The 13605-nt window shown below is 35.0% G+C and overlaps 1 protein-coding gene and 1 non-coding gene across 2 annotated transcripts; one reads left to right on the top strand and one right to left on the bottom strand.

The window, feature by feature from the left end:
• Window positions 1-375: 375 nt before the first annotated feature.
• Window positions 376-5387, bottom strand: ARC6 (Chaperone DnaJ-domain superfamily protein). The gene is made up of 6 exons (XM_039030182.2): window positions 4723-5387; window positions 4293-4517; window positions 3722-3982; window positions 2690-3632; window positions 2071-2204; window positions 376-901 (listed from the first exon to the last, which is right to left on the bottom strand). Exons 1-6 carry the CDS (start codon window positions 5233-5235, stop codon window positions 611-613), a joined length of 2367 nt encoding a protein of 788 aa, XP_038886110.1. The 5' UTR covers window positions 5236-5387; the 3' UTR covers window positions 376-610.
• A 37-nt stretch (window positions 5388-5424) lies between these two features.
• TRNAE-CUC (transfer RNA glutamic acid (anticodon CUC)) lies at window positions 5425-5497 on the top strand. Its single transcript has one exon. It is a non-coding gene; the product is annotated as a tRNA-Glu (tRNA).
• Window positions 5498-13605: the final 8108 nt, after the last annotated feature.

The raw sequence follows: 13605 nt of genomic DNA, 5'->3' as shown, positions 1-13605 counted from the left end.
CATTACAAGTCAAAGATAGAATATTAGTGTCAATATCAATATTGAGATTTTAATTTTACCGATATATAAATACAATATTGATATTATCAAATATTTTTGTAAATAAAGAATTTTATAAAAATTATTTAAATTAATAGTTGAACTCTTTTTTCTTCAAAAGTTCATAAATCTTGTTATTAATAAAGATATTTATATTGAGATTAATAAATAATATTTTTCTTTTTAGGTTTTATGTATTTTTTAAATAAAATTGAAGATATCGATTAATCTTAAATATCAATATTGCAATTTATGGATATATTGATAAATATATCGACATATCGATGGATATTAGGCCAGATGAATGATCAGTAAGGACGCACAGCAAACACTCAGTTTTCTTAATGTTGATCCAGATTATCATAAATAGTAATATTGTGTACGAAACAGTATCTAAAATTGAACTGCTAAAAAACAGTTAAAAATGAATTATTAACACAACAAATTCCATGAGTCTCGACAAAGTATCTCTTCACATCTCTCTTCCTCTTCACAGACACTAAAAAGCTATGGTAAATAGCAATCCAGAAGAAATGCATTTACAGGCTAATGATATATTACAACTATCCAATTATGATTCAAGAACGGCACCTTTGGTAATTTTCCATCCAGAACTGGAATATGACATCTCGTATCTCGTCGTATAGGTTTTTCTGTTTGAATCGTTGTGTTCTGGATGTTCCACATCAATGAGACGAGCTGATTCTTCAAGTGTTGCTTCCACCATGGCACGCCGACCATCTAAGGATACTGTTACACTGTCAATGGTCAGATTTGAGAGAGTGTAATCATAGAACCAACCGAGTTCTGAAATTTCGATTGCACGATCCATCCAGATCTTTAACATCTCACCATCTAAAATCTGAAAAATATATTAGAATCTCATTATGTTTGCTTCAAGTGAAAACATAATGTGAGAGAAACAATGCATTCAATCTAAAACGAGACGAGTTAAGTTTGATATCATTGGAAGGGGACACGATGCTGTGCTACACATAATTGTGAGACATTACTCTGAATTTAATAAACTCTATCATGAAAGGATGACAGTGAATGAACAAGAATTATGATTAACTTCCTAACATACAGTTTCAATAAGTGTTTTATCCTTGATATTTCGTAATGAAACTTCCTGATAATGACAACAAAACTTCTACCCATCTCTATCTTTATAATGGTATGATATTGTCTACTTTGGACAAAAACCCTCGTGGCTTTACTTTTGAAACTACTCAATTATCTCATACCAATAGAGATAATTGTCTTCACTTCTATACCATAGATCTCACCCTTCCCTAACTAATGTGAAACTTTGTTTACACCTAATAAACTATCCAGAAATTTGATTGCATATAAAATGCTAATGTGAAGCACATTTTCAGACATGGAAAATCACCATTAGAGAGGGAAAAAGAGGTGGGTGTTTTTTCCTTGATATTGCATGTAATGGAACTTTTTGTTCCTTCAACAAGAAACACATTTAAGGTTTAGCCATCTCTACTTCTGCTTCGTCTAAGAAGTTGTAGGTTCGCTACTCCTTGCTGTGATGCAATATTCTTAAAAGACAAACACTTTTACTTGCTTCAGTAAAAGGTACATCAAATTGAACACTCAAAAAGGTAGCTATAACCTGATATAACATCCATTGCAGATACACCCTTAGTTCTTTTATTTAGTCATTCCATGTGAACTTTTTGCTGACAAAGTTGAAAAGAAGTTTGATTAGTAATTTAGTTTCTAGGAATTCATGTACTACTATAGCAAATTGATGGAGTGAACTTGCATTTGGAAAGATAAAACACCCCAGCAAAAGAATCGAGATGTTTGCTTACGCGGATTATTCTCTTAGAATTGCAACGACGTTAACAAGACAATCTCGTACTTCAACGATTAAACTGGAAGGGCTTTTGTCCTATTTTATTTTATATTTGCGGGAAGGGGAGGGGGGAGAGGCCATTGAGGAAATTATTTTGCACTCAATGAAACAAAAACAGGATAATCTAATATGTACGAAATGTTAAACATCCTTACCTCTGATAGTTTGGCAAGGGAATGTTCAGGTCCAAAAGCCAGAGACTTAATGCTCTGCCATTTGCGAACTAGACCTTCTGCAATTCGTGCATCCATTCTGGATGGCTCCTTGCTGGATTTTTCGACTTCGGATGCTGCACAAATAAAAATCGGGTTATGAAACTCAAAGACCAGGTTTTCTCCTATGAAGTTGAACAGGAGAGAAGCTCGTAAATCATTAGGACAAGTTGGTGAAACTGAAAACAGATTTGGTATCACCATTTATAGTGAAAAACAGTAAAATGATAGAAAAATAAGTTACAAAATCCACTAAAACACCTTACGAATCCACCTAGACCTTAGAGTTGTGTCAAAAGCCTTCAAGAAAATCTCTAATCCAATCTGCTCGAATTATTATGACAATGCATCTAAAAAACTAAATAAACATCACTTAACCAGTATGTGAATTCTCTAAAGCACAAAACCATTTTCAACTAAAGATTTTAACATTTACACGTAAACACACTATTATAGGACAAGTACCTTGTCTAGAAATTCTAAACGTAGGAAGCTGAAATTAGTTTTCTTTTTTTTTAAAAAAAAAAATATATATATATATATATATATATTTAAAACATACCCACACTGGTAGTGGATGCCATTGAGGAACCAGCTTCTTTAAGTAGAGGAGTTGTGTTATTTCTAGCAGGTACAAATCTCAAACCAGCCAAAGTCAAGAACCCAACTGCCAAACCAGCACACATGATCTTCACACTTGCATCTTTAATTTGATCGGTAATTGGTTTTTCATCATTTATTTCACCAGCTCTAACTCTCTCAGAAACCTCAGAAAAGTTAGTACGTTCACTCTCATCAAAGTTCACTATAGGCACCTGACTATTTACAGCAGGAGAAACTTCCATTTCCGCTTCTGCCTCACGCCTATAACTGTTCTGAGTGAGGGGAAACACCTTCCGCAGTGCCTGAATTGCACTGGACTTCACATGATCTAGAACGGCAGTAGCCTCAGCACCAATCTTCACTATAGCTGCTGCTGCAGCTAGGGGTGATCCGTTAACTCCTTCCAGTTTCTCTAAGTACCTCAGAACAGTAGGATCATCATAGTAATCTCCCAGTTTAAAATAAATATTTTTAGTGTCTCTAAATCTGGAGAACACAACTTCAGCCAACCATGTCTCCAACAGCTTACATAGCCCCGGAAGATCATTTTCATCATCACCCTTCGAATTTTCAAGGATGAAATCTACAATAGCTGGATTTCTGTAAGGTGAACTCTCACTATCTAAGCCCAACCATGATTGACACTCATCAAGTTCTCCACCGAGTAGGGAACATAGCCCCCTCTCGAGAGCAAAATCAACCTCGCGAGGTGCATATGCTGTGACAGCAGTCCCAACAACAGCTTCCTTAGTTTGCTGAAGTTGTTGGAAGAGGTTGTCAGCATCTTGGATAAGGTGTGGTTTTTTGCCGACAAAGGCCTGTGCCACAAGTGCAAGTGCCACTCCATAAACTTCAAAACTTTCTGCAGGAATATTTGTCGGTGTGGCTACAAAGAGATCAACCTTTCAGAAAGAAAAAGAGGCTTAACATTACAAGCAGAAAAGGCAAAAGCGAGGATAAAAATTTAGGAAGAATTCAATTCTGCAAGAACCTGCTCAGATGCTGTCATTCGTTCAAATGCCTCATTCATAAAATCTTCACGGGTGAATCCACCAGCAATAGCTGTTGCTCCCCCTCCTCCAACAGCCCACAGAATATTCCGCACTCCATGAAGACCCTCTTCCCTTCTTGTTCGCCACTCGTCACCAAGAGGTAAAGCTAAAAGTTCCAGAACACATCGAGGTGTGATCTCTTCCAATGTCTCATCAATTTGTGCAAGCAAATCTGGTGCAAGGCTACTGGCACCCTCCTCCTACACTCCCAAAGGTAAGTGTTCTTCAATCAATATAATAAATATCAAACCCATGACTGACTTTATGAAAGCCAATTGATGTAGTCTTGATTTTGTGCCTTTTTCTCATCATTACTCAGTACTTAACATTTGAGATCGATGATCATCGTTATTTAGGTTAACCAAATTCCCAATTTAATTCACTCTCCAAGAGTGAACGTCATCCAGAACCATTGAATGCTATTTTGTGTAAGAAAAAGTAAAGATAGCTTAAAAGGCCCTCCTCGAAAATGGTAATGGGCGGATTGAAGAATTGCAATCAAATATTTACCTGCAACAACTTCAAGGCCCTCTCGAGCACTTCGCAACCCTGAATAAAATCAGGTGGAGATAATGCCATAGCATCCCTTGATATGTCAACATAAGCAAGAGCCAGGGCCAGGACAATATCTTGCTTGAATGATTTTGGCAACCTATCTCTGAGCAAGCTCTCTCCAATTTCAAGAACCAATGCTGTCTCTCCAGCTTCTTGCAACACACATAAAGCACCAGGAACCTACAAATTAACAATTCCAGTCTAAAACATCTGCTCAGTTGCGATTATAATAGCAAACAGCACTGATTTGGATAAAATATGCCTCGCATATTAAACCATAACAATTGACATTCGCTACAATATTAAGAGCACAATTTTTTACTCAACTAACCAAAGCAAAGTATCACATTGATTATAACATAGCAAAAATCGAAATAAACATCACCTTATCGAAAGGGACTTGCGTGAGAATGGTACCATCTTCATCATCCGAAAGGCCTTGATTGTACTCTCTTCGCGAAGTATGGTCCGCCAAGGTTTCGCAAGCTGCCTGAAGAATTTGCCGGCGACTTATGAGAGTCTCCTGGCTAAACCCATACTGCGGCGGCTTCGAAACTCTAGCTTCATAAGCTCTCCGAATCCCATCCCCAAGAAAATGCGTCTCCGCTCCAAGAACTCGATAGAAATCTATGGGGATTGTAACTTGGCGCTCAGGGGAGGCAATTGGGGGAGGGAAAGAAGGGGAGAGAATAACACTGGAGGAAGAGAGAGAATGGGAGTAGTCAGAGGAGGAATCGGAGAGGAATTGAAAATCTCCGAGTAGTCGCTCGGCCCATTTGCTAGCGGCACACTTCACGGAGGCGTTATCCCCGCCGGAGTGATTGAGCCGTCGTGGTTTAAGGCATGGAAATGTGAATAGTGAGCGGCCGTGGAGACCGGTGGTTGAGTGGCTCAACATTGTTTCCGTCGGAATGCGTATTTTCCGGTGGAGCAAAGTTAAAGGCTTCTTCTTCTTCTTCAGTTAGCTTTGGTGAATTTTGGAGTCTCTCTGAAAATGGCTTTCAGTTCGATTCGTGGATTCTTATTGAACTCCAATACTAATTAATTATTAAGTATTATATTAATTTAAGAATCATTTCTATACAGTTCCGTTGTAGTCTAGTTGGTTAGGATATTCGGCTCTCACCCGAAAGACCCGGGTTCAAATCCCGGCAACGGAAGCACTTTTTATATTTGTTCTTTTTTCCAATTTCTTCCTCTTCTCTTCGATGCTAAGTCCTTCATCTTCCACTTTAGTTCTTCAATGCTAATTTCACATCAATTACAAGTTGATTCCTCTTACGACTATTATTTTTGCTCTAGTTGTGAGAGAAGAATGAGGTAAGAATATATTTAAGAAGATTGCTTCAAGTAGTTGTTTTTATTTCTCTTAACGTATAAATCTTAAGCCTTCTAATAGTCATGATTTCAATTAAGTTTAAGCCTTGTTCTCCTATAAAGATGTTTTAATTAAGTTTAGTTTTGCTTAGTTGCTTTCACATTGTTTGAAATAATATTCATATTAGAAAATAGGAGTTGTTATAGGCCTTCCTGTGTCTCAAGTAGATGTTTCAAATGAACCAATGTTATTATTGATGATGCAACACCTGATAATGAAACTGTAAACATATATGTTTTAAACAATGCATAAATTTAGGAAGATTGCTTCAATTTGTTAATAGTTTATGTTAGTCTTTGATTGCCTTCTGATAGTCATATGATTGTCATCTTATTACCTTATGAATTCCTTTTTTTTTCCCGTCTATTGTCATCTAATTATTTTTTTACTGTTGTTTTTGCTTCTTTCTATTGGGGTTGATGCCCTAAAGTTTCGTGTCTTGTAGTTTGTAAACAGTTTGTACGAACACTTGTGATGTATAATATATGATATTTACTTCACTTCTTGATTTTGCTCAGTTGAATGTTTTATTTGCTTTACCACAAACCAATAAACTAAACCTCTGGTTATCTTTATGTAACTTAAGCATGTATGTGGTGACATACAAGTGGATCATGTCTTAAGTGATAACCAAAATGGTCTGTAATATATGGATATAGGAGGGAAACCTTAACTTGGTGACGCTACGGATGCGGCCCACTTTGTGGAATAGTTACAAATGTTGTGACTTGTCACAGATGGTCTGATCCTGATCATTCATGTTGGGGACATGCGAGTGGGGATGTCCTATACAAAGAGTTTGTATAAGATCTGACCACGAAGTGTTAACGTCTCATTATATAACACCGTTCATGACAGAAACTTCACTTCACTAGGATGACCATAGGTAACATGACCTCAATCCTGAGTGAGTTGGGAACTCTTGCCATTGTGGGTGGTTCTTTGATTTGCATGGGTGCGAGTGGCCAGACCTCCGACTCAAACCTACCACTTTGAGGATTTGTTTGATTTGGAAACTGGGAACTCGGCTACACAAGATGGAATTCACTCATTTCCCGAAGCAGGGGTAATTAGATAGATAGCTCCCTTAAGGGTTGATTCTAGGGCTTGAATGATATGGCGCCACACACTTTCTCTTGGCCCGAGAGATGTTCACACATAGTTAGACTATGTTGTATTGTTCATTGGAGGAATCAGTGGTACTTAAGAAGTGAGATGTAACTATAGGGGCAAAATGGTAAATTAGCTTACTTGTACTTACGATCATCTGTGAAGGGTTATAGTTGATAGAGATGTAACTATAGAGATGTTCACACATATGATATAATTGAACTGGTTAATTATATATGATATGATTGGCTAATGTATGAGATACATTATTTTGGAGGAAATTGGATATAAATATGTTTTATATCAAATAGAGGAGAAAACATTATAGTTGATATATGATATTAAACTATAGGTTAATAATATAATATGATTATATTAATTAATTAATTAATTGGGCGGTTATGTGATAATTGACCGAGTTTTTCTCCGGATTCGTGCAAAAGTGGGAAGTTCGATTCAGTTCTTGTAACTGAAAAATAAAAATGAAAATAGTTTTCATTTTTGTAAGATATCCAAAAAATCGCTCACGGTGTGAAAGATACGATTGCTTAGTGTTGAGAGCCTATGCGATAGTGCCCATCTTCCTAAGCGGTTGCACACCTGTGTACTAAACGATCGCCCACAATTTCTAAACGATCACTTACGTTTTCTATACGATCGCTTAGCGCGCCGAGCGGAATTAAACGATTACCTACCATTTGATAGACGATCGCTTAGCTAAACCTACACAATTGTGTACCCCCACCTAAACGACAAGCATCTGACTATACGATAGTCATCACTTTCTCCCACTTGCTTGTTTGTTTTACACAATCACTTTTCCTCCTTCCCTTTATCAACTCCATCAAAGTCCACCCTTTAGGTTCTCACTCCGAGAATATCGAGGGCTTCAAGTGGTGGTGTCGTCCCTGGTTGCTGTTTGTTCGTGTGCTGCTGATCGTGTAGATGACCGTGGTGCTGCTAGGCGACTACTTGTTGGACGAGTAAGAACGAGAGGAGTTTGTCTGCGTTGGAACGAGTCCCTGTGAAAACTGTCTTCAACTGGTAAGTCTCTCGGTCTTTTGTATTTATTTTTAAAAGCATGCTAGTAATTAGTGTTTATAGTGCATATCTGTATGTTAGAATGTATGTGTGGTAATTCTGTCACAATGAAATCAAAAAGATTCGCTTCCGCTTATAAGCATTCTTGCATAAGAGTTCCTTAAACTTTTAACGCATATTTTTTCCCCTTTTTCTCACTTTTTCTCTATATTTTTTTAATATTATTTTTCAATCAATTAATATATTCAGATAGTCATTTGATTATCTTCTGATTTTCACATGATTATACTATATTCCCTGTCATATAGTTCGTAGTTTCTAATATAGTCAACTGATTACCTTCTATTTTTTATCAAGTAGTTAATAGTTTATGATAGTCTTCTGATAGTCATATGATTTGAAAGGGGATCGAATCTCGCAGCAGAAGCGTTTTGTTAGAACACCTTGCATCCCACAATCTAATTTTTGCATAAACATAATCATTGAGTTAAAACAGAATAAAAACATGTAACTTAGCATGCATTAAGGAAAAGATTAGAACAATTCTTACATTTGTAGATTTTCAAGTGCCATGAACAATCCTCTCCTACTTCCAATGAACGAATCTCTAACAATCTTGACACGAACAATTTCTTGAACAATCTCGAATAGAGTAACTTCGTTATTCTCTAGGATTCCAATAGAGGGATAAGTGGTATCTAACTATTAGGAGAGAGAAGAGAAAAGGATTTTGGAGAGTAGGAGAGATTTTTTTTTTTTTATGGCTTAGAGAAAATTTTGCATAATAACAATTGTGTATTGTGTTCTGTGTGTCTTCCTAAAGGGTCATAGGGAAGTCTTTATATAGAGAAGGGTCAAACTCTTTTTCTAAAATTTTCCTTTTCTATAGTTAATTAAATAACAACACTTATTTCATTAATTAGTCCATTTAATTAATTAACACTTATTTAATTAATTAACCCAATTAAATAACACTTATTTAATTTTATTATGCACAATAATTAAATAACTATTTATACATTAAACCCAATTTAATGTATATATTTAATTATCATAAACATCTCATGTATATGTGCAAAACCTCTCTATTAATTAATTCTTTGTGAATCTAATTCGCTTGAATTAATTAATTTGAATCTTATTCAAATATTACTTTCCAATTTAATTATAGATCATAATCATAATTAATTATATATTAATCACATTAATATATAGTTTCCTCAAATTAATTTAAACAATTCAAATTATCCCTCTTAAGTATCCTCTAGTGAGCTAACGAGGGGGACTGGTGGACCTGTAGTTCAAAAGCTCCAACGATATGAGATTAATTGAATAAGTTCATTAACCAAATTAATTAATATTCTTTAACTGTGAGTACACTCCAGTAAAGATCCACAACTACACTATTCTCACTACAGATATTTTTTTGTGTTCACGGATATAGACAAATATCAACAAGTTAGTCCTTCACGAGTGTTCGTAACTCCAACTGGGTCAAATTATCATTTTACCCTTGGGTTACCTCTAACTCCTTAAGTACCAGTGCTCCTTTAATGAACAACCTATTTATGGTTCAATAAATAAACAGGAACCCCTCTCAGGCCAACAAGAGGGTAGGGTTCTTTGTTCAAGTTCCAGAGACACTATTTAAGGGAACACTCATCTACTTACCCTTAAGGTGGGAATGAATGAATTCCATCCTAAATTATTATGTTCCCAACTCCCCACTCGGTTTTTTCCCAAAATGGTAGGCTAAACTGGCCATTCTCACCCATACAAATCAAAGAACAATCCCTCGTGAATAGAAGTTCATAATATACTCAGGATTAAGACTAAGTCGCTTACGTCAATTTATTGAGATAGAAACTTGACTAATCAATGGTGTTACATCTAGTGGTTACTATCTCGCAGTTCAGTCTTATGCAAACCCATTGCTTAAGATATCCCCACTTGCGTGTCACCTACACGAACGCTTTAGATCATTATATTTGTATCAAATACAATATGGGTCATATCCATAGTGTTACCAAGATAAGGTATCAAATCTTATCCCTATACTATCGACCCTTTAGGCTGTATCTTGAATATTAATTCCTGTATGTCTCAACATACAATTCAAAACTCATAAGACAGTCTTGGATGTTAGTTTATTGGATTTAGGGTTATTAAGAAAAAATAGACAACAATACAAACAATAAAATTTATTGATTTAACATCCATAACTCTTTATTGATGACAGTCAATTAATGACATTTACTATCTATGAGTTTTATGGCATAAAATCCAACATGATTGTCATCTTATTACCTTATGATTACCTTCTTTTTTTTCTTTCTATTGTCATATAATTATTTTTTTTATTGCAAAAAATGGTAAGAACAAGGAAGATGAAAAAAGCAAAAAACGACCAAGAAAAGATGGGAAGGGAGAATGTTCGACAAAAAAAGAAAAGAAAAGTAAAAGACCAAGGATCAACCAAAGCCCTGGAGTAAGTAGCATATTACCACATTGTTAGATTGCCTATTGATTGACTCATGTTTTACTTCATGTAATTAGTGATTGTTATTTGATACACTCATTTCTTAAATTTAATATAGTGTCTATATACTTTAACAGGGCATCTTATCACATCGGGTCAAGGTTCATTATTATTTTAAGTTTGAAATAATTGAAACATTGATTAAGAATCTAACACTAACACAAATGAAAATGTTTAAAAGAGGCCCATTTGGATTCTTTTTAGACTTTGGAATCAATATATTTCAAGGACAGTTGTTGGTTTATCTTATAAGAAGGTTGTTTGAAAAAGATAGCACAGATGAACAATTAGTCTTCCATTTAGAAAGGTTTAAAGTTAGATTTTCCATGAAAGAATTTTGTTTGATCACTGGTCTAAATTGTAGTTCGTTTTCACAATCCTTACAATTGACCAATGAGTAGGATAAACCACGTTTATTGAGAGATGGCATTTTCAAGAACTTAAATTCAATTAAGAGAAATCACGTAGTAGCTTCTATTGCAATGCCTTCACATGATAATGGGTCGATGGTAAAGCTTGCAAAATTGTACATCTTAGAGTGTTTCCTTCATTGCAAGCAAATGCATAATGAAGCAGAGTCGAAAGAATCTGAGATGATAGAAAATCATGAAACTTTAAATAACTTTCCTTTATATTAGTTTTTAATCTGACTGTAGAATTCTTTAGAAGGACTGCACAATCCAAAAACCCAAACTGTACATTGTAAGGTTTTCCACAAGCTTTGTTATGTTGGCCATATGAAATCATCCCAAAACTTTTTAAATTGTGTTGGGACTGTAACAAAAATTAGTGAAGAATGCCCGAGAATGTTGAGATGGAAACCAATGAAAAAACCTGATTGGAATTACCTCCAAGTGCGTATCTTCAAAGTAAGTTGATAACTTGTAAAAATACAAGTTATTTTACCTTTTTTTTTTTATCTAAAACAATTAGGAAAAAAACTTAGCAAATGCGATAGCTTGGTAAAAAATTCATGAAAATAATTATATCATACGATCACATGCGTACAAAATCTCACAATCCACGAAAGATATAAAAAATGTGCTTTTTTGGTGTAGGAAATCTATTTATGCGATCACAAGGTATCAACGCAAAGGAATTCCCAACACCAACATTGGAGTCGTATAGTTGAAAACATAGCCTCATGCGATAGAAGGTGACATGACACATGGCGGTGGATGTCAAATTAGAGACCAAGTTGGTAGCTGACAATAAAGCTTCATGGCAGAGCCAATGAACTGACGCGGAGTAGACAATGCATCAAGGTATGGAAATTAATGCGTCTTGTCCGTACAATCATTAGTGAGAAAGGAAGAAGTGCTTCTTGATGCCTATAAATACCCAACAAGATTTCCATGCAAAAGATATAGTGAAGACATTAAAGGAAACTCTGCAAAATTTCTCACTTCATAAACACTTCCTTTAGAGCCCTCGTGAAATCTTGAGTGAAAGCTCAAGATTTCTTCCAAAAAAACAAAGGGGAAACTTCACCTTCAACACAATCTTACGAAGCAGTCATCTACAAAGTCAGAAGGAGCAATGAATTGCACTCCACGGCTTGATAATCTATCTCTATCTCTTTTCCTCTACTATTGTTGTTATTTATATTGTGTAAAACGATGAAAAGCTTCTTTTTATCAATATGAATGCATCTATAGTATTTTGTTTATCCATCTCTCCATCTTCTATCATGAGCAACTAATTTCCTTATGAGTTGAGAAACATTGAAACTAACATAAACTAAGTAAAGCTTAATCATGCATTCAACTTGTTTTATGTATGTTTTATAAACTACTTGAATAATGCGAAAGATTGTTCTAAATAGAATGAATCGATGTTTGAAAAAGCAAAGGATTTAGGCCACATAAAACAAGAAGAGATTATCTTTAGAAATAGAGAGACATCTTTTGCATCAAATACTCATCATATGCATCCTAGAAATAGGATATGGTGGCTAAATACATTGAGAAGTATAGGTTATGATTTTTGAGTGATTTACTTAAATGCATGATTTATGCAGTTACTTAGGAATTGTTAGTGAACATTTTTCTCAACCCTATCTTTATTCATTTGAAACCTATATCTCTCCACATAGGTTGTTTTACTTATGATTGTGATTTCCATCGCATCCATTACTATTTATCTTAGTGATAGAATAGGAACAAACTCATTGCGTATTTAACAAACAATTCGTGTCAAGATCGAAACAATCATTGTCAACGCATAAATAGAATGCAATCCCTGAGTTTGACCCTGGATTCACCAAAATTTTAGTTGGATTTATACTTGGATCTAACTAGGTAAAACAATACGTTTATAAGATATTACATAGAACTTAATCATCGCATAGATAGAACACATCAAGTTTTTGGTGTCGTTGTCGGGGAACTGTGGCAACTAAGTTGCGCTAAGATTATTGTTTTTTATTTTCGCATGTCTCGATTTTTGACATATTGTACCCTAATTTGTAAAAAAGGTACAAATGTTTTATGAGCGAGGGATCAACACTTGAGCTAGTATATGACCCAGAGATCGAGAGGACCTTTCACAAAAGAAGAAGAACAAATAAGAACATGAGACAAAGGAACAAGGCTCGAAAGATGGCAGATCAACTAAACAATCTAGAAGAGTCGAACGCAGTAATCAATGATAATTCAGATGCTTTTACCAACCCCATTCTTCTAGCTAATGATTGCAATAGACCCATCAGGGACTATGCTTTGCTAATCCTATATGATTTCTCACATGGAATTATGCGTCCAACACTAGATGATTCCAGGTTTGAAATAAAACTAGTGAAATCACATGAAATTTATTGGATCGATATGGCAACCCTAGAGAGGATGAATAGGGTTTAATTAAACTGTTTTTTTAAATTAACACAATTAAACTAATTAATACACTTTTTTATAAATAATAAGAAAAAATCAATTTATGCAACAAATAAGATGACAAAAAGTGTGATAATTTAATTCTATCAAATTTTAACAAATAAATAAGAACAAACTAAAACATATAATAAATTGCTTAAATTAATTGCAAAAATAAAAAGGAAAAAGTTAGAGAAGAAGCCACTGTAATTTTTATAGTGGTTCGGTCAAACTCAACCTACTCCACTCCCCAAGCGCCTCTTGGGAATTTGAATAAAATCTTTCCAATTCCTTCCACGGATTAGAACCCAACCGTTACACCACCGCTCC

Source organism: Benincasa hispida, chromosome 4, assembly GCF_027475165.1.
Source record: "Benincasa hispida cultivar pf3 chromosome 4, pf3_genome.v1.1, whole genome shotgun sequence".
NCBI classification, from domain to species: Eukaryota; Viridiplantae; Streptophyta; class Magnoliopsida; order Cucurbitales; family Cucurbitaceae; genus Benincasa; species Benincasa hispida.
The sequence above is the reverse complement of the archived record's forward strand: the minus strand, read 5'-3'. Positions and strand labels throughout refer to the sequence as shown.

Bases quoted from the DNA above. Each gene is read 5' to 3' on its own strand.
- ARC6 (XM_039030182.2), bottom strand. From the start codon at position 5,235: ATGTTGAGCCACTCAACCACCGGTCTCCACGGCCGCTCACTATTCACA. The intron at 4,518-4,722 runs GTGATGTTTATT...GTTAATTTGTAG, and splicing joins CGCAAGTCCCTTTCGATAAG to GTTCCTGGTGCTTTATGTGT. The intron at 902-2,070 runs GTAAGGATGTTT...TATATTTTTCAG, and splicing joins CCCTTGCCAAACTATCAGAG to ATTTTAGATGGTGAGATGTT.